Raw genomic sequence first — 19,811 nt, 5'->3', positions numbered from 1 at the left:
AGCATCAAGGTGCCCTGAAAAGTGTTAAAGCTTTAGAAAGAAGTTGACCTAAGTTTGATCCCCAGGTCCATTATTTTATGAGCAGTGTGACTTTGGGAAACTTACTTAACTTCTCTGAGCCCCGTGCCCTCATCTTAAAATGGCAATGACATCCAACTCTGGAGTGTCAATGATTAAATGAAAAATGTATATATTCTTGAAACAGTGGGCGCTCCATACATGGCACCTGCTACAATTACTAAGTTAATGGGGTTTTTTTTAAGGCAACTTAGGCTGGAAAAGAAGAGGGAGGCATAACACACAGGGCAGTTATTCCCTTAGCCTTCCTAACCCAGGTTTTTCAGAGACTGCTTGGGACCAAGTGAGACAACCCCGTCTTCCCTTCCATCTGAGAGCTGGTGCCTCTTGCCCTGCAGTTGAAATGTTAGGAAGAGGCAGGGGAAAATCTGGGATTGGTGGGCAGGAGAAACCCTCCGAACCACCCCAGGGGGCTGGGGGACGCTTGCTTCCAGAGTTGCAGTCACCGATTCTAGGTTTGTTGTTCTCTCTCTTTGCCTGGTTTCCTTTCTTCCCTGGGGACCACCCCCCCACACACACACACACACAAGGCAGAGCTTCAGTGTTGTCAGCAGAAGGGGCCCCCAGGGGCCCTCCAGTAGGATGGGGGTGGGGCAGTGGTGCCACGGCCACACTTCGCCGCCGCCCCAGGAGCCTCCCCAGAACCGGGCTCAGCTCGGTCCCCAGGCACTTCCAGAACCCAGGCATCCAGGCTGGCTGCCCCTTTCCTCCTCCTCCCTACCCATCCACCGGACCGTAGAGGGCTGGACAACCTGACAGTGGCAGGGAACCAGGCCGGAGGGCACTACCCTGGCTGCAGGGGGCTTGGGCCAGCTGAGAGGCCCCCACCCACTCTCCCTTCCTTTGCCAATGGAAAAGCTCGCTGCAGGGCATGGCATTCCCAGCCTGCCCTGCTCCAGGGGCAGGAGCAGGGCACTCTGGGAGTTGTAGTCCTCACAACTCAGGTGCAAAGAAAATTGGAAAGAGGTGAGGAAGCTGGAAGGGGGAAAGGTGTAGTTGCTGCCGTGGCCCAGGAAAAAGAATGAGGGTAAACAGGTGTAGCTGGGGCGAGTGAGGCAGGTCACACAAACCCAGAAGTCCTGCTTTTTTTTTTTAATCTCTCAGAGATTACTTTTTTAAATAAATTTATTTATTTATTTTTGGCTGCATTGGGTCTTGGCTGCTGCGCGCAGGCTTCCTCTAATTGCGGCGAGCGGGGGCTACTCTTTGTTGCGGTGTGTGTGCTTCTCATTGCGGTGGCTTCTCTTGTTGCGGAGCACGGGCTCTAGGCGTGCGGACTTCAGTAGTTGTGGTGAGGGGGCTCAGTAGTTGTGGCTCCCGGGCTCTAGAACACAGGCTCAGTAGTTGCAGTGCACGGGCCTAGTTGCTCGCAGCATGTGGGATGTTCCCGGACCAGGGCTCGAACCCATGTCCCCTGCATTGGCAGGAGGATTCTCAACCACTGCGCCACCAGGGAAGCCCCAGAAGTCCTGCTTTTTAATGGACTTCCCACTCTGACTCCATCCTCAGACCCCTACTCTGAGGACAGAGGGACAACTCTAAAGCTGAACATCTTATGTTGAAGCCAATTATATTGGGAAGGTGATTAACAGAGTTGAAAACTGAACAAATGAAACCATGCCATTTTTCTAATAGGGGTAGAAAGAAAAGATCAGGATTAGGTAACTGCCTCCTGACCCATCCTCCTCTGGCCTAGAGACCCCTCCACTTAGACCTAAGAACCCTCCCCATCTTCCCTCAGGCTCAGCTCTGCCCCCTGCCTGAGACAGACAGAGACAGAGGCAGAGGCAGAGAGTTTGTGTTGGGAAAGAGAGAGAGGGAGGGAGAGGCAATGTGTGTGTATGGAGGTGGTAGGAGGTAAATGCTAGAGACTCACAGACAGCTTCCAGCTTAGAAAAACCAGTCTCCCTAGTCCAGACCTGGGCCAAGTTCCCTAGATCCAGGGTGGGGTTGCATCCCGAGAGCCAATGAAGGTAAATCCATGTGACTCAACCCTCCCCTCCCCAGGCCCTTATCTCCAGAGGCCACAGCTTCCACCCACCCAGGCAGCCCGGGGATCTGCCCTCACTGTCCCCTGCCCACGCCCATCCTGCCAGAGCCATGAACAGAACCGTGAGGGGGACAGGGGCCAAGCCCAGCTGACTGCTCTGCCCTCTTCCCAGGAGGACCATGCGGCAGTAGCAGCCATGCTGCCCTTCCTGCTGGCCACACTGGGCACCACAGCCCTCAACAACAGCAACCCCAAGGACTACTGCTACAGTGCCCGCATCCGCAGCACCGTCCTGCAGGGCCTGCCGTTCGGGGGCGTCCCCACGGTGCTGGCTCTGGACTTCATGTGCTTCCTTGTGAGTGCCCACATGCCACCCTCCACCCTTGGCACTCACACCCTGTACATAGCTGGCCAACACCTGCAGCTCTAACCACTCTCCCACCTGCCCCTGACTCCCCAGGAATGACTGCAGGAGGGAAGGCCCATCACCCAGCCCAAGCCTAGCCTCTGACCATTCACCCCAGCCAGAGTCATCCCTTTCTAAGACAAAAATTCTGCCCCTCCGCCCTGCCGTCCCGGCTAGTCCAGGGGGTGAACGGCCTCTCCTCCTGCCAACCACCCTCTCCTTCCTCAGGCACTGCTGTTCTTGTTCTCTATCCTCCGGAAGGTGGCCTGGGACTATGGGCGGCTGGCCTTGGTGACAGATGCAGACAGGTAAGGCTCCGAGACCCACCCCTACCCCTACACACAGGCTTGTGTGTGCACACACATGTGCACACAACACACGTGCACCCACACATCTCGTCCACACTCCTCGGGGATAGGAGGAGAGCCAGCCCGTTCTCATCCTGTTTGGTGGGGGGATGAAGAGGGACTGGTCCCAGAGCAGGCATGGGGGCATGAGGGCCCACAGCTGGGCCTTTGTCCCTTGCCAGTCCCTGGAGACCCACCCCTGCCCCCGCTAACCCTGTCTGTTCTCTGTCCCCAGGCGCCAGCGGCAGGAGAGGGACCGAGTGGAACAGGAATAGTATGTGGGGCAGCAGCCCCCTCATCCCCACTAAACCAGCTTTCCCTTTTCTTCTCTTTCATGCTTCTCTTCTCTTCCTGCCACGTTGCCGGTTTCTCTTTTCAGCTTTCTCCTCTGCAGGCTCATGTTCGGATTAACGCAGGTGGTGTGCTTTGCAGAGCAGGGGGCTCCCCAGCTTGTCTCTGCCACACTCCCCCATCTCTCCCTCCGGCCCCCAGCCTGGGAGAAATCCCTCCCCATGTGCCCCATACACGCAGGCCTCAGCAGTCCTGGTTGGCTGGGGTGGAGGAGCCATCCTCCCGAGAACCCACAGTATAGTCATCCTGTTGGTTGCAGAGACAAGATTGGGTGTCTCCAGTGGCTTCTCACCCCATAACAGCTAGTTCTTCCTATTCCAGGGTTCCCTGCTCACCCCTTCTGGAGGCCTGGGAGGGGGGCTGCCAGAGAAGCTCTGAGTCTGGCCTTCTGTGTCCATCACCGTCTCTGTCTATAGGCCTGGCATTGGAGTTGCGGCAGCTGCTGGGGTCAGGGAACATGGAGGGTGGAGGACACCCCCCCAGCCCCCCTCACCCCCGGCCCTTCTAGGGCTCTCCTGGTCCAGCCTGTCCTTCACCACACCCCCTCCACTGCCCTGTGCCCCGTGTGGGCTCTGCTCCCCCATCCCCCACTGGTCAGCTCCGGAACTGCAGGGCCAGCTCACATTCTTCCTTCAACCTCCACGGGGTGCTGTTGAAGACTACCCCCTCCCTTCACCCCCATGCCCTGCGTCAGTGCCCCCCAGGTCCCCCGGGTCCCCTGAAGGGAAGGGGCGGGTTTAAGGGAGGCAGGGAGAGGGCAGTCACTCATCCCTGCTTCTGCCTCTGCGCTTTCTGTGCCTTGTCTGGACCCTGGAGCTCTGGAGTGGAAGCCCACCCACTTCACCTGGCTCCCCAGGGACTCGGACTCACCAGCTCTCTGATCTCTCGTCTCCCCACCCCCAGTGTGGCCTCAGCTATGCACGGGGACAGTCATGACCGGTATGAGCGTCTCACGTCTGTCTCCAGCTCCGTCGACTTTGACCAAAGAGACAATGTGAGTGCCCTCCCCCCAACTTCTTATCACCCCCTCCTCCAGGGCAGGTGGGCTCAGCAGCCTGTAGCTTCCAGTGTTACAGAGTCAGGGGCCTATGGAGTGTGGCCTTTTCCTCAGCAAGGGTAATGCTTGTCCGAGAGCCACGGGGTAGCCCCTGGACCCAGAACTCCTGGCTCTGTCTTCCATGGCAGCCTCCAAACCAGCATAGGTTGAACATCTGTGATTTCTAAACGTCATTTTCCCCGATAGAGTTCCGTGCCCGCCTCCAGTGATCAATGCTAAGGATGGCTTTTTTCTTAGATGTGGTTCTAGAAGTAATAATGAGCCTTCCAGGCCCACCTAGCAAAACACACAGAATCCATTGTGCTGCTCAGAGGTTGCAGGCTGGCAGCCCCTGGCTGCCTGGGGCCAGCTGACCTGCTTGTAGATTGGAGCTGAGGAGCAGGGGCCCCTGTAGACAAAGCATGTACTTGGTGATGCAAGGGGACCCCAGACCCCTTTCAGGTCAGACACCACACTCCGACATTACCTGCCTGGCCCTCTGTCATTCTGCCGGGGTCAGAACTCTAATCCTGGTCAGAACTCTAATCCTCAGGCCCTAGGGTGGCACTGATCAGTCCAGCTTAGGCTGTGGGCCCTGGGGGTGGCAGCTCCTGTAGCTGCCATAGCAGAAGAAGCCTGTCAGCTTCCTGAGTTGGACTCATACTGGTAAGTGGCAAAGCAAAGCTATCACCCCTGCCAGCCAGAGGTGTCCAGATGATCCCCAGACTCAGGTGATGTTGGCAACAGGTAGCACAGTTCTGCATCTTAGCTGGAGGGCACCTCTCTCCCTCATCCCGTGTTATGCCTGTACCTTCTCCCGGTAGGAAGTTGGGGGAGGGTCTCTCTGTCCAGCCCTGCCCCGCGTATCCCCACTCTGCCCTGAGTGGGGTCTCTGTCTGAAGACAAGCCTGGGGGCTGGAGAGCAGGAGATTGCAGCTCACAGTGACCCTGGGTTGGTCCCTCTGGGGCATCCTGGAAGGTAGGTGCAGGACCTTGGGCAGCGTGGCCCACCGCTCTGCTGTTGGCAGCCACGTTGCAAACTCTCCGTGTTAGCTGCAGGCCTGTGGTCCCTTCCTAGAACCCTGAACCCCACCTATCCCCACCCTGGCCCACACAACTGCAGGACTTTCTCCAGTTCTGCTGCCCCCTTGGGTGTTTGTGGGGATCTGCACTCTGGGCATGAGGGTCCGCCGATGACCCCCTTTGGCCTTGGTCCTTTTTCTTCTCTGAGGGCTGGCACCTTTCCTGTCCCCTTCTCTGGGGATGAGCTAGTTTCTGTGGGGACTGTGGGAGCTGTGACAGGTGAGCCACAGCCTGCAGGTGGTTACGAGGTTGGGGTTGGGTGGAGGGGAGGCTTGAGGGGGAAGGGAGGCTCGGGCTGGTGGGGTGAGGACTCTAGCCGATAGCCCTCTGTCCCCGCAGGGTTTCTGTTCCTGGCTGACAGCCATCTTCAGGATAAAGTAAGTGAACTGTCTTGAGGCTCTAAAGAAAGAGAGAAACAGAGAGAAACTTCAGACCTGTCATCTCCCTACAAAGTCCAGAGACCAGCAGCTTTGAGGGCCTTAGCGCTCCTAGCCAGCCCAGCGCCCTCCTCCCTGCTCCAGGGAGCCAGGCCCCTGCTGTTCCTCCAAGCCGGCTTCACTTTACCCCCCGACAGTCTCCTGTGCACCCCCCTGCCTGGGGTCCCGCTCTGCCCTCAGCTCTCCCCGCCCCTGCCACCCCATGAGAGCAGGGGCTCACGCCGCCACCTCAGAGCCTCGGGCAGCTAGCAGGTGGGGGCATCAGGCAGGCTGGGAGCAGCCAGCCAGCAGCAGGCAGGAGCCAGTATCCAGCAGGCAGAAGTCAGGAGATGGAGCCAGAGTGCGGCAGGCAGGCAGTGAGCCCTGAGAGAGGCAGGAAGCCCAGACAGGTCAGCACCACCACCGCCCTCGCCCCTGGGCCCCTGGGCCCCTAGGGCCCCTCCCCAAGTCTAAAGGGCTTCGCCAGCACCCCTAAAGCGCCACTGCTTTCCAGACCTCCCTCCTCCCTCCCACCTCTGCCTCTTCCTGCCACCATCCTTGTCCTCCCTTTCCAGATTATCCTCTTACTTCCTTTTCTCCCCATTCCTCACTGTTCTTCCTCTCTGCAGTCTTCCTTCTTCTTTTCCTTCTTTCTTTCTCCCCTTCTTTTTCTTTCTTCCCCCCTCATCCCTCTCCTCCTCCTCTATTTTCCCTTTCCCTCCCCTTCTCTCTGCATCCTTCCTTTTTCTCCCTCCCCTTCCCTTTCTCTCTTTCCTCCCTCCCCTCCCAGAACATGGGGGACCCAGAGACCCGCCTTTCAACCCCGTCCTGCTGCCAGACTGGCAGGGGCTAGGGCGGACGTGGGCTGGGGTGGGCAAGGGCAGGCGAGCCAAGCGGCCCCTCTGTTGCCCTGGTCCTCACCGCATCCCTCTGTCCCCGGCGCCTGCAGGGATGACGAGATCCGGGATAAATGTGGTGGCGACGCTGTGCACTACCTGTCCTTCCAGCGACACATCATTGGGCTGCTGGTGGTCGTGGGCGTCCTCTCCGTAGGCATCGTGCTGCCCGTCAACTTCTCAGGGGACCTGCTGGGTCAGTGAGGGCCAGGATGGGCGGGGCAGGGAGAGGAGGGGGCAGGAGGGGATGTGCCCTGACCCCACCGTCGTCCTCTCCCTCCTCCCACCCCCCCCAGAGAACAATGCCTACAGCTTCGGGAGAACCACCATTGCCAACTTGAAATCAGGGTAAGGGTGGGAAGCTGGTCAGTGAGGCCTGGGTCTGCGACCAGAGTCTGGGTGGGAACAGGGAGGAGAGGAAAAAGGGAGTGTTCAGGGGAGAGATGCTGAGGCTGCTGAGATGGCTGTGGGTCCCTGAGGGCTTGGGATGGAAACAGAAGGAGCAGATCCCAGGGATGGCCAGATAAAGAAGAGCCGTGTGCAACCCCGGGCCAAGGAGAGCTGGCTGGTGGTGGTTGGAGGGCAGTATAGCCAGCAGGTAGGGCATGAAGAGATGACTTCTTGGGGACATTTCAGTTGGAATGGAACAATCCTGGGGTCTAGAGGATGTGGGGTGTGGGGCCCGCCTTGGGAGGGGGTCCGAAGTGCTCTAGAGGGGCCCTGTACCAGGGTTTAATTAACAGTCGGAGGTTGGGGGTGTCTGAGAGTGTTCCCAACCCCGGTGGCTCCATGCACCCCTCTGCCCGCCAGGAACAACCTGCTCTGGCTGCACACCTCCTTCGCCTTCCTGTACCTGCTGCTCACCGTCTACAGCATGCGCAGACACACCTCCAAGATGCGCTACAAGGAGGACGACCTGGTGAGTGGAGCAGAGCCCAGGTCCGCGCCCAAGCCCAGCCCCTCCCCTTCCCTCCAGGCCTCTCCTGCCGGAGTCCTAAGGGGTATCGGCTCTGGCTCCGGCTCCGGGTGAGGCCAGCTGGCTTTGAATCCTGGCTCAGCAGCTCAGGATTCCTCCGCCCCACCATCCTGCCAGTTAAGTTACCTCTCCCAGCCTGTTTCCTCATCTGTGAAATGAGAGAACAGTCCCTCTCCCAAGGTAGGTGGGGGATGAGGTGAGGCCTTGCATGGAAGGCACCGGGGCAGGAAATATCTGCGGTGGATATTACGGGAGTGATTGTCCCTCTCCTTCAATATTCACTCCCAAAACCAGTACCGAATGCCCACTCCATGCCACCCTCTGTGCTGGGGCCTCACAGCCTGAGGATCTGAGAGTAGAACCCCCTCTTCCCACTCTGTAACCCCTCAGGGAGCAAGGGGCCCGGGGCTCTCACTCTGTTCACTGCCTGATTTCTATTAGAAACACTCCCCCTGCTTTCCCTGGGCCTGGCTTCTCCCAAGGCCTCCTCCTACTCCTGTCTGCTCCTCTCTGCTCACCTGTTCCCCACCCCTCCCTGCATTCTCCCGGATCGGAGCCTCAGGAAGGCCAACCTGTCCTGTCTCACCCCAGGTGAAGCGGACTCTCTTCATCAACGGAATCTCCAAATATGCAGAGTCAGAGAAGATCAAGAAGCATTTTGAGTGAGTAGCTCCTCCACCCTCACCCCTAGGACCTGTGGACTCTTCTTTGCTTTCCATCTCCAGGAGCATCCTCACACGCCTCTCTCTCGGGGGGGTCAGGGGCTGCAGTGAGGGGTGGAGGTTAGGCTAAGGAAGAATTCTCTGACTCCAGGGCGGTCTAGCACTTGGGCTGGACTTCAGACCCCTCAAAGAGCAGGAGAAATACTTGAAAAATGAGTCCCCTGGGCCTCTCCTCCTGGCTCGAACAAGGTCATGGATTGTCAACCCCAGGTCCACGGGCCCTTGGGGGGTGTGGCTGTCTCAGAATTGTGCGTGGCATTCCAGAGCTTGTGTGCAGACTAGCAGGGAGAAGCTCCTCGGCTTTCAGTGGATCCTCAGGGAGCCCAGGAGAGCCTGGACTGTATGTTCTCCGAGACACTTTTTAGCTGGAAGTCTGTCTTAGTGAGGGAGGTGGATATACACCTCCAGGTGGCCAGAACAGTCTGTGTACAGGATTAGGGATCCTATCACACATCCATCTGTCCATTCAGCAAACGTTCTCAGGTGCTGTTGAGGTCACTGTGATGGCCTGGGGACTATAAAAATGAGTACGAGACCATCAAGCTCTCGGGGGTTTGCAATGCAGAGGCCAGCTTTAGGGGCCAGTCCAGGGGCTGCTCAGGGATTGGTCTGGGGTCAGTATTAGGAGTTGTCCAGTGGTTCTGATTAGAGACATTGGTGGTCTGGATCAGGGCTCCGTCTCTGGCCAGGATCAGGATTTAGTGAGGTCTGGATGAGAAGTCAGTAGTCGTCCTAGATCAGGACTGGATTGGGGTCGGATTCCAGGCTCCCGTATTACAGGAGAAGGACTGGTTTGTGACAGGCATTTGTGGGTGAATATTCTTTCATTCAACATGCATTTATTGGTCACCTTCTGTGTGCCAGGCATAAATCAATTAGAAACAAGTCCTGCCCTCATACAGTTTATAGAACAGCAGCCAGAATTAGATCATCAGTCATTGGTCAGTGTGAGAGAATGATTTGGGATCCCATCTGGGGTTCAAGCTGTGCTCAGCATTAGGGGGCAGGCTGGGTCAGGATAAAGGACAGTGTGTGCTGAGAATTAGGCGACATCTTAATGTTACCATCCAAGTGGAATCAGCTGTCAGCTTGTACAGACAAGTCCTTTACTAACAGGGATCCTTTGAGCACCTGCTATGTGCCTGCACTGGAACAGGAGTTTGGGGATATGGCAGGAAACAAAGAAAATGCCCCTGCCCTCATCTGCTTACATTCTAGTGGGGCGAGGCAGATAGCAAAGAAATGAACTAGTCAAGTAGGGGTAGGTGCTAAGCAGAAAAGCAAAGCAGGGAGAGGGACAGGGTGAGCAGGGTCAGGGAGGGTTGCAGTTTCCGATGGTGTGGGCAGCAGGGGTTCTGACAGGGTGATGTTAGAGCAGATCCCTGAGTGCAGTGAGGGAGTGAACCCTGTGAGTCAAGCATCCATTGATCCAGTACACTGTTTATTGTACACTTACTATGTGCTTCATCCCAGGGAGACAAAGAAGAGCCAGGCTTGATCGGTGGGGAGCTCACTGTCCAAGTTGTCTGTTTCAGGGGTTGGTGGGTGATTTTGTTTAGGAAACAGTCTGATTAAAATTAGCGGTCAGCCTATGAGCAGGGGTTGGGGAGACTGCAGTCCTAACTGGAGTTTTTAGGATCAGTACGGTGAGCATTATGGAACAGCCATTTCATTGACCCGTTCATTCCACAGCACAGTGGGTATTTACTGAGCACCTACTATGTGCAGGCTGTTGGCCCAGGCCTGGGTATATGGTGCTGAGCAGGAGGCAGCCCTTGTCCTCGTGGAGCCCCTGGCTAGCTGTCAGCATCAGGCAGGGTCTGGGGTCCAGGTCTGCAGTCTGTCTGGGTTGGAGGACTGACCCAGCACAATCAGGGGTTATCCTGTGTACAAAATCAGGGAACCTGTGTGGTGGGGATTAGGGGATTAGAGATTAGTCGGGTGAAAAAGAGGGCTCAGCCTGCCACAGGGCTAAAGGCCCTTCCAAAGAGGAACCCTAAAATGGTTTGAGCAATAGCGGTGTCTGGGGAAAAGTCTGAAGCCTCCTGGGAAGTGCTTTTCAAGGACCCCATCCCAGATTTAAGTTTCCAAATTTTCGTGGGTTTGGTCCATCTTGTTACTTTAGAACCATGTCTCCTGAATCTTTAACACTTGGTATTTCCTTCTTTAAAAATTTAAAAAAAAAAAAAAGAAAGAAAGAAAAAGACAGGGACGCAGTTTAGATTAGGGATCAGGATCAAGGAGCCCTGTGTGATCAGGATGAAAAAGGAAGTGCTCCTCCACTCAGCCTGCAAGCATCACTCGAGCCCTGCCAGGTACCAGGCACTGAGAGTCTGTCTGGTCAGTCTTAAGTCAAGGTGGGGTCAATCTCGGGTCAGGATTAGAGGGTCAGTATTGGGTCTGGGTTATGGATCAGTTTGGGTCAGGGTAAAGGATCAGTCTCCGGCCAGGGTTAGAAGTCAGTCTCAGGTCAGGTTTCAGGATCAACCTCTGGTCGGCCTTGGGCCAGAGATCATTCTGTAGCCCAGGGTTGTGGGTTGGTTGGGGTCAGCTGATGGTCAAGGTTAAGTATTGGACTGTAATCAGGTCTTCTAGGAGCAGGGTTAAGAGAACAACCATACTAGAAACAGTTTCTCTCAACTTAAAGTTCACAGCCCCAGACAAGAATCAGACCACAGCCGTGGTGTCCCCAGCGCCCCGTAGGTACACGCTCGCGTCTGGGTCCATGCCCACGCCTATGTGCGTACCCTCCCCCCACTCAGATGAGCATGAGGAGGAATTTCAAAGTTTTATTCTCAGGAAATGTCATTTTTGCAGACTCAGAAAGAGGGAGCTTGCACTGGGGCTGTGTGTCTTGAAGGTGCCGGGGTCACAGGGGAAAGTTGGGGGCGGGTGGGCAGGCTCCCTGCAGAGGATGATGGTGGACTGTGTTTCAGGGAGGCCTACCCCAACTGCACGGTTCTGGAAGCCCGCCCATGTTACAACGTGGCTCGCCTGATGTTCCTTGATGCAGAGAGGTAATGGGGCTGGGGGTGGGGGCAACACCCAAGGGCCCCCTGCCTGTTGTGGAGGGCATCTTGGCTGCCACTCAGGAGCCTGGCTCCCCTTCCAGGTGTTTCCCTGAGCATTTGATTTTCCATGCCTCATGGCATGCAGGATCTTAGTTCCCCAACCAGGGATCGAACCCGTGCCCCCTGCAGTGGAAGCGCAGAGTCTTAACCACTGGACGGCCAGGGAATTCCCAAGGGGCGTTTGATTTTAATTCACCCCCTGGAGTGCCTGTCATTTCAGCTCTGGAAAGAGCAAGGCCTGGAGGTTAGAGGAAAGGGGCCCACTGTCCCCACCCCATTTGAGGACATTCCCTTCCTCAGCTACAGTGTGCGAAACTTAGGCCAGACTATAGGAAGAACTTCTGCCCCTCAAGGGATGGTGGGGAGACACTGGGCTGGGGACATGTCTGAACCATGCATCCTAAACAAACCAAAGAGTAAGGTGGCCCCTGTCCTTGGGGAGTGGACTGCATGACCCCCAAGCTGGGCTACCTACCCATCCTCCAGCCAGACCCAGCTGGGCAGTAGGTGACCGGCCACCTGGGTCCCACAGGAAGAAGGCCGAGCGGGGAAAGCTTTACTTCACAAACCTCCAAAGCAAGGACAACGTCCCCACCATGATCAACCCCAAGCCCTGCGGCCACCTCTGCTGCTGTGTGGTGCAAGGCTGCGAGCAGGTACGGGGCGTCCTGGCCTCGGCTCAGGCCTCAGGGCCCCCAGACTCCTGATGGGTGAGGGGGGAGTTGGAAGGTCCCGGGGAGACAGGTCACAGTGAAGATGGATGCACCCCACGGTGGGGCCCGTCCCACATCCCCAGGAACACACGCACACGCACACGCACGCACATGCACACACGCCTTGCACATAAATACCCCAAGGTGAAGAGACTCCCGGAGGAAGCAAAGCTGGGGTGCGGACCGCAAGCAGGTCCCCATCTGTTCCTGGAAGCCCTAGTCCCATTGTTGGGTTTGCCCCCTATCCCTACAGTGACCAAGTTTTCAACCCCCAAATCAGAAGAGGTCAGCCAAGAGGATAGCTTGCTGTATTTACTAGCTCTGTGGCTTTAGGCAAGTTTCTGGACTGCTCCATGCCTCAGTTTCCTCGTCTGTAGGACAGAGCTACTTGTACCCACCTCCCAGTGTAGTTGTGAGGATAAGCGAGTGGACAGAGAGCTTAAAGCAGTGCCTGGGCTGCAGTCAGCTCTGGGCAGTGCCCGCTGGGTGCTGCAGGGACCGGGGGCTCTGACCGGGGCCCTGCCTCGCCCGCCCCGGCAGGTGGAGGCCATTGAATACTACACGAAGCTAGAGCAGAAGCTGAAGGAGGACTACAAGCGGGAGAAGGAGAAAGTGAACGAGAAGCCTCTCGGCATGGCCTTTGTCACCTTCCACAATGAGACCATCACCGCCATGTGAGCTCCACCCGCCCGCCCCGGCCCCTAGGGACTAGCTGGGGCTCCAGGTCCCAGGTAACCGTGCCCCCCTCCCCCAGCATCCTGAAGGACTTCAACGTGTGTAAGTGCCAGGGCTGTACCTGCCGCGGGGAGCCCCGCTCCTCCTCCTGCAGCGAGTCCCTGCACATCTCCAACTGGAATGTGTCTTACGCCCCTGACCCCCAGAACATCTACTGGTGAGCAAAGGGGGATTGCGGGGTGGCTTCGTGGGGCCGGCGTGGGCTCCAGTGGGGAGAGAAACATCTACTGGTGAACAAAGGGGGATTGCGGGGTGGCTTCGTGGGGCCGGCGTGGGCTCCAGTGGGGAGAGGAAGGAGAGGGAGGCCCTAGGTGTCGCTGGGGACGGATCAGGCGTCCAGCCCTGGAGTGACGCCTCCGGACCTTCCCAGGGAGCACCTCTCCATCCGTGGCTTCATCTGGTGGCTGCGCTGCCTGGTCATCAATGTCGTCCTCTTCATCCTCCTCTTCTTCCTCACCACCCCGGCCATCATCATCACCACCATGGACAAGTTCAATGTCACCAAGCCCGTGGAGTACCTCAATGTAAGGCCCACACCCCAACCCTCCGCACTGTGTCCCCAAACGCAGATACCAGGCCCCACATCCATCCTGGCAGCGGCAGGCGGTGGGTGGACCACATGCCCTCCAGTCCAGCTCCTGTTCCGCTTTTCTAGCCCAGCCCCACTAAGAAGGTCCCACATGACCATGGGCTGCAAACCCCTTTGTGCACTTCCCTCGGGCTCCCTGCCACCTTCCCCCTAGGAGAGGCCTCCCTTGGGTTTACACACGCCTAGAGGGGCTCTGAGGGAAGAGAGAGCCTGGGTCCATTCCAAACTGATCATGTGACCTTGAACAAGGTCCTTCTCCAAATCCCTCGGTCTCTCCAACCAAAGAGTGAAGGGTCAGACCAGATCCTTGGCTTCCAAACTTGGATTCTGATGGCCTTCATCAAAAGGAATCTTACATGAAACCCAATGTAGGAAAGCAAGTTCGCTCAGATGGCAATGGGTGTGGGGGCGTTTCTGCTGCTCTCCCCTCACCTCTTTTGCAAACCTCCTTGGAACCTCAAAGTTCATGAGAAGGCACTTTGAAAATCATTGAGTGATGATAGCATAATAGATAAGACCCAGGCTGCCTGGGTTCAAATCTCCCCCACCCACTGCTTACTAGCTAGATAACTTATTGACTCTCATTTTGCCTCAGTTTACTCATCTGTAAAAATGGGGTAATATCATTAATGTAAGAATTAATACGTGAAAAGTACATGATCAGTAGGTGTTCAGAGATGATAACTACTAATACTATTCATGCTGGGATTGTACATATGGCCCTGGCCCCCAGATGTTCTGGACTTCTGACATGAGGTCCTGAGAGCTGGGGGGCCCAGGGCTCACTGGGGGAGGGGGCAGGTAAGCAAAGCAAGCTGGGCCCACTAGACTGCCCCCACCTGACACATTCCGCCCCCCTCTGCAGAACCCCATCATCACCCAGTTCTTCCCCACCCTGCTGTTGTGGTGCTTCTCGGCCCTGCTCCCCACCATCGTTTACTACTCTGCCTTCTTTGAAGCCCACTGGACACGGTGAGACACCCCCTACACACACACCACGCCTCACTGTGGTCCTCCTGGGCGCACACCCTCTGCCCTCAGGCTCCCTGCCCTGGGCAATCCCAGAGCTGGCAAGGGAGGGATGGTGACCAGCATCCTCACCTTGGGAAGCCCCCCTCCTTCCCAGGAAACCCTCCTGGGACACCATACGAGCTGGGGGAGCAGGCATGGGGGCTGGCTCATCTGACCTCTGCCCCCCATGTCCCCCACCCCAGCTCTGGGGAGAACAGGACCACCATGCACAAGTGCTACACCTTCCTCATCTTCATGGTGCTGCTCCTGCCCTCGCTGGGACTGAGCAGGTGGGTTTCGGAGGAGGGGATGGGAGCTGGGGTCCGGGATTGCCCGAGGGGGAGGGGGAGCCCAGGCTCCCACCTCCTCTACAGAGCCAGAGGCCCCATGTCTGGGGGGCATCCCCAGAGCTTGTGGATGGGCCTCCCCCTCTCCTGGTGTTCTGGGCCATTCCAACTCCCCCACACACACCCTCTCCTCTCTTCCCCTCTCCTCTCCTCTCCTCTCCTCTCCAGCCTGGACCTCTTCTTCCGCTGGCTCTTTGACAAGAAATTCTTGGCTGAGGCAGCTATTCGGTTTGAGTGAGTGACCGGGGTCCCCAGGGAAGGAGACCAGATGGTGGGGGTGGGTATTCCCCCATGGGATGGTGCAACAAAGCTCCCACCCCTGCAGCAGGGAGGAGGAGGGGGCTTATATCACAGTCAGGGTCATCCCAAAGGTTGCCCCACAGGCTGTCTTGGGTGTATACATGGGATGTCCCGGGGTCTGGATTCTGAGGTCACCCCCGAGGTGTATTTGGGGCTTTGGGACCCACACTTGGGGGGGTTCTATGGTGGGCTTTGGGGTTTGTATCCTGGGACTAACCATGGGAGTCTGGAGCTTCACTCGGGAGGTTTGGAGAGGCCTATAGTGGGATCTTGGTTGTACTGTGGGAGTGACACGGGGGTTCCTAGAGGTATCCCTGAAGGTCTCTGGAGCCACACCTTTGAGTATCTATGGAAGGCTCTTGGGCTCACACCTAAGAGTGCCTATGGGGGACTCTGGGGCTCACACTTCGGGGTGTTTCTGGGGCACAAGTTCTGGGAACACCTCTGAAGTCTCAGGCTGTCATCCAGAGTTGTGACTCTGCAGTTCTCTGGGAATCGCACCTTCCCTGGGAATCCCTGTGAGGGGGTCTTGGGGGACATGAACCTTGGCTGTTTATGTGGGCACCAGCTCTAGGGGTCTTGCTCTAGGCCATCTGTGGTAATCTTGGGCTCACACTTGGGGTGTCATAGGTACTGACAAAGGTCCCTGGGCTTCCCCCTCTGAAGATCTCTGGGGGAGGGTCTCTGGAGCTTGAGTTCTGGAGGTGTCCGAGGCTCATGCTCCGGAGGTGACTCTGGGTTAAGTTAAGGTCTAAGGCAGGGAGCCTTCTGGGTATTGCTGGGGCTCACACCCTTGGGGGTCTTTGGGGTCACAGGGGGTTGGGGGCAACCTCCGGCATCACACCCTGGACACTGGTGGCCTTAGGGGTCTCAAGCACTCTCTCCGGGGGTCTTGATGGGGCACAAGTTCTAGGGGTGCCTCTGGGCTCACTCACGCTGAGAGGGTCTGGGGCTTACTTTGGAGGCATCTGTGGACACTCTGGCATCTGCCTCTGGGGTTCACACTCAGGGGGGACTGGGACACAGGTGCTTTGAGGGCTGACCTTAAGGGTCCACGTGGAAGAAGGCACGTTGGGGGTGCTGGCACGCTGGCAGTGGGCAGGGGGCCACCGGGTCCCCCAAGGGTGCAGAGCTGGAGCACCCGGTGCCCGCAGGTGCGTGTTCCTGCCGGACAACGGCGCCTTCTTCGTGAACTACGTCATTGCCTCAGCCTTTATCGGCAACGCCATGGACCTGCTGCGCATCCCGGGCCTGCTCATGTATATGATCCGGCTCTGCCTGGCGCGCTCGGCCGCCGAGAGGCGCAACGTGAAGCGGGTAGGGCCGCCCGGGGCAGCCGCGGTCCTCACAGCGCCCCCTAGTGGGCCCAACCAGAAACAGTGGCCGCCGTGCTAGAGTGTGGGGGCACCCGGGGTACTGAGACTTGGGGAGCGAGTTCCGTGGTCCTGGGTTACCCTCTTCCCGTCTGGGGCCTCAGTTTTCCCATGTGTACAGTGACAGGTTGACACAGCTAACCCTGAAGGCCCCCGCCAGTTCTGACAGTCTAGTGTTCTGTGATGGGGGTTGGGGGAGGTCTGGGTCTAGACCTAGGGCCCCTCTGCCCTAACCCCACACGAGGGCTCTGGGCATCCCATTCCCAAGCCCACCAACCTGCCAGCCCCTCATGCCTCGAAGGCCCCTCCTGATGCCCCATCACTGTGCCCACCCTGGCCTCCGTCTCAGCCACAGCCCTTCTCTCCATCGGCTTTGCCCTGCCCTGCCCTGGACATTGGGTTCCTTTTCCCCCTGGCTTCTTTCCTGGCCCCCTCCCACTTCCCACCTGCCCTGAGCCCCTCCAGTCCGCCCCGCCCTGCCCTGCCCCTCCCCTCCCCTCCCCGAGCTACCCTCCTGCCCATCTCCCCCCCAGCATCAGGCCTACGAGTTCCAGTTTGGCGCAGCCTACGCTTGGATGATGTGCGTCTTCACGGTGGTCATGACCTACAGTATCACCTGCCCCATCATCGTGCCCTTCGGTAGGCACCGCCGCGCCGGGACCTGGGCCCTGCTCGGGGGGACCCAGGACCTCTCCCGCTCCACTCTAGCAAGGCAGGCCACCCGAGTGGACAGGGCCCCGGCTGGGAGACCGGCCCCTCGGGCCTCCCGCCCGGTCCCTGGCTCAGTCTGGGGCTCGGCCAGGGGGGAGGAGGGGAAAAGCCATCTCAGCTCAGGCTGGACTCAGCTGGTGTGCTGGGCCCCTGGGCCAAGTCTCCCCAACACAGCCATGTTTGCTCACACCAGTGCCTTCACTTAGGTGGATATACTTGGACACACATCCCATGCCCACTGAGGTATATACACACACACACACACACACACACACACACACAGTCCTACACAGAATCCATGGGCACACTTGTACACAGCCCCGTAAACTCGGGAAAGACCTTTGGGTTTCAGCGTGGTCCTTACTAGTCATGGAAATACCCTGCTGTAGCTGTACCATGTGACCTGGGCAAGTCCCTCTTCCTTCTGAAGAAATTTAGCAAAGTTTCTCTTCACCCCAATTATCGCCCCCACTGGTGGCCTCTCCTTTCCCCCCACTAACATCCTAACCCCTCGCTACCCTCCCTGGGTATTGAAGGCTTCAAACTCCCAAGCTAACCACCTTGTCCTCATTTGAAATTTCCCATCCCGTCAACCTCCAGGAAAATAGAACTTACCACCTAATTTATACTCATCTGTTTAAGGGCAGAGATAGAAAGAACGATATGGGTTTTAAGAGGATGCTTGCTGACCCAAACAAATGGATTTCTAATAGTAGAGTTCCTAGGGAGGGGCTGCAGAGTGAAGGGGTTGAAGCAGTGGAAGCTGAGGTTCCGTGGTCCTGTGAGGGGCTTGGGGCTCTATTGTCTACTGGGCCTGGGGCAGAAGAAGGGGGACCAGCCCTTCAGCGACCTCAAAAGGCCCAGGACAACCCGTGACAGACACGCAAAGGTCCGGCAGCTCGAGGTCAGGGCCCATGTGGCTTCCCCCAGGGCTCATGTACATGCTGCTGAAGCACCTGGTAGACAGGTACAATCTCTACTACGCCTACCTGCCGGCCAAGCTGGACAAGAAGATCCACTCAGGGGCTGTGAACCAGGTGGTCGCTGCGCCCATCCTGTGCCTCTTCTGGCTGCTCTTCTTCTCCACCATGCGCACGGGTGAGGGCCGCCCCCCACCCTCGGGGACCGGGGTGGGCGGTGGGCAGAGGAGACTCCCGCCAGAGTCGAGGCAGAGCAGGCCACGGGAGGCCACGAGGGCCGGGGGTCGCAGGCCCGGGGCCTGGGAGAGGCCCCAGCATATGTGAGTGTGGGAGTGCGCTCAGAGGGAGCAAAAGCCCGTGGGACGGGGGCCCGGAGGAGAGGTAACGGCCCTTTCTCTGCCCGCCCCGATGCCAGGGTTTCTAGCCCCGACGTCCATGTTCACATTCGTGGTCCTGGTCATCACCATCGTCATCTGTCTCTGCCACGTCTGCTTCGGACACTTCAAATACCTCAGTGCCCACAACTACAAGGTGTGGGGCAAGGGGGGCAGGGAGGTGGCCGAGGGCAGAATCTCAGCAGGGTGAGGGTGGGGGATTGGGAGCTGAGGGCAGGGATGCCAAGAGAGAGTGGGGTCGTGATTATGGCTGAGGGCCAGGGCATTCCCCCCATTGCTTGACTCGTTCTGGGCCCCTCAAGATTGAGCACACGGAGACAGATACCGTGGACCCCAGAAGCAATGGACGGCCCCCCAGTGCTGCCGCTGTCCCCAAATCTGCGGTGAGTGCCCTGCTCCATGGCCAAGTGTGGGGAAGAGCCTCTGGTGGAGATCCAGCCCCAAAGCTGGGTGTCCCATTAGTCATCCAGAAAGGGAAGCCTGTTCCAGACCCCGGGGCGGTGTTGAGCAGGGGCAGGGAGGGATCTGGCTTCACCAGCTGGGGGCTGCCCCACCTCGCCCTAGGAAGAGGGTCACCGCCCCTACCCTCACAGGCCATGAGGTCCCCCCTCACCCCTTCCCCACGAGGGGCAGCTGTCCACCCTCACCCCCACCCTTCTCCCCCTTCAGAAATATATCGCTCAGGTGCTGCAGGACTCAGAAGTTGACGGGGATGGGGATGGGGGTCCCGGGAGCTCAGGGGACGAGCCCCCGTCATCCTCATCCCAAGATGAGGACCTGCTGATGCCGCCTGACGGCCTCACGGACACAGACTTCCAGTCTTGTGAGGACAGCCTCATAGAGAATGAGATTCACCAGTAAGGGGAGGGAGGGCCCTGGAGGCCACGCCCTGCCCCCACCCACCCCGCCCCCCACGGACACTAAAATGCTAATAATTTATTAGATCTAAAGCCCCTTCCTTCCCCATCCCCTGCTTTCATTAAGGTATTTAAACCTGGGGATTTCACCGCTCTCCCCCACCATGGAGGGAGGGAGGGAACCCCCCAACCTCAGTGAGGAGAGCCCCGAGCCGGCCCCGGGGCAAAGAGGGGTGTGGACAGGGTTCCCCCCAGATCAGTGCCCCCCTGGGCTAGTAGTGTAATCAGGAAAGGGTTAATAAGAGCCAAGGGGGGTACTGGCTGGAGACCTGCTGGGGGCAGATGGATCAGGGGCTGCCCCCCCAGTTCTTACCTCCCCCCCCAAGTCCCCCTGGGATGTAGCACTCCAGGGAAGTACAGCCTCCAGCCCCTACGGGGTTGCATGAGAGGGGAGGGGGTGCTGAGCGGGAGGAAGAGTCAGGCCCCAA

The 19,811-nt window shown here is 58.0% G+C and overlaps 1 protein-coding gene across 2 annotated transcripts in view; it reads left to right on the top strand.

Moving 5' to 3' along the window:
* The window catches only part of TMEM63B (transmembrane protein 63B), a 24,727-nt gene extending 4,916 nt beyond the window's left edge, over positions 1-19,811 (top strand). For both annotated transcript variants that reach the window (XM_061196141.1, XM_061196140.1), the window contains 23 exons: positions 2,241-2,423; positions 2,703-2,782; positions 3,057-3,095; positions 4,076-4,166; positions 5,631-5,668; positions 6,657-6,799; positions 6,900-6,951; positions 7,414-7,522; positions 8,171-8,241; positions 11,238-11,318; positions 11,905-12,028; positions 12,626-12,759; positions 12,840-12,977; positions 13,191-13,344; positions 14,275-14,381; positions 14,624-14,710; positions 14,936-15,001; positions 16,222-16,384; positions 16,974-17,079; positions 18,082-18,249; positions 18,487-18,602; positions 18,769-18,849; positions 19,136-19,811. In XM_061196141.1, the coding sequence (XP_061052124.1) occupies positions 2,265-2,423; positions 2,703-2,782; positions 3,057-3,095; positions 4,076-4,166; positions 5,631-5,668; positions 6,657-6,799; positions 6,900-6,951; positions 7,414-7,522; positions 8,171-8,241; positions 11,238-11,318; positions 11,905-12,028; positions 12,626-12,759; positions 12,840-12,977; positions 13,191-13,344; positions 14,275-14,381; positions 14,624-14,710; positions 14,936-15,001; positions 16,222-16,384; positions 16,974-17,079; positions 18,082-18,249; positions 18,487-18,602; positions 18,769-18,849; positions 19,136-19,327 (2,499 nt within the window). In that variant the 5' untranslated portion in view covers positions 2,241-2,264 and the 3' untranslated portion in view covers positions 19,328-19,811. The remainder of the gene's footprint in view (positions 1-2,240; positions 2,424-2,702; positions 2,783-3,056; positions 3,096-4,075; positions 4,167-5,630; positions 5,669-6,656; positions 6,800-6,899; positions 6,952-7,413; positions 7,523-8,170; positions 8,242-11,237; positions 11,319-11,904; positions 12,029-12,625; positions 12,760-12,839; positions 12,978-13,190; positions 13,345-14,274; positions 14,382-14,623; positions 14,711-14,935; positions 15,002-16,221; positions 16,385-16,973; positions 17,080-18,081; positions 18,250-18,486; positions 18,603-18,768; positions 18,850-19,135) is intronic.

The sequence above is a fragment of the Eubalaena glacialis genome, chromosome 7 (genome assembly GCF_028564815.1).
Source record: "Eubalaena glacialis isolate mEubGla1 chromosome 7, mEubGla1.1.hap2.+ XY, whole genome shotgun sequence".
Classification (NCBI taxonomy): domain Eukaryota; kingdom Metazoa; phylum Chordata; class Mammalia; order Artiodactyla; family Balaenidae; genus Eubalaena; species Eubalaena glacialis.
The sequence above is the reverse complement of the archived record's forward strand: the minus strand, read 5'-3'. Positions and strand labels throughout refer to the sequence as shown.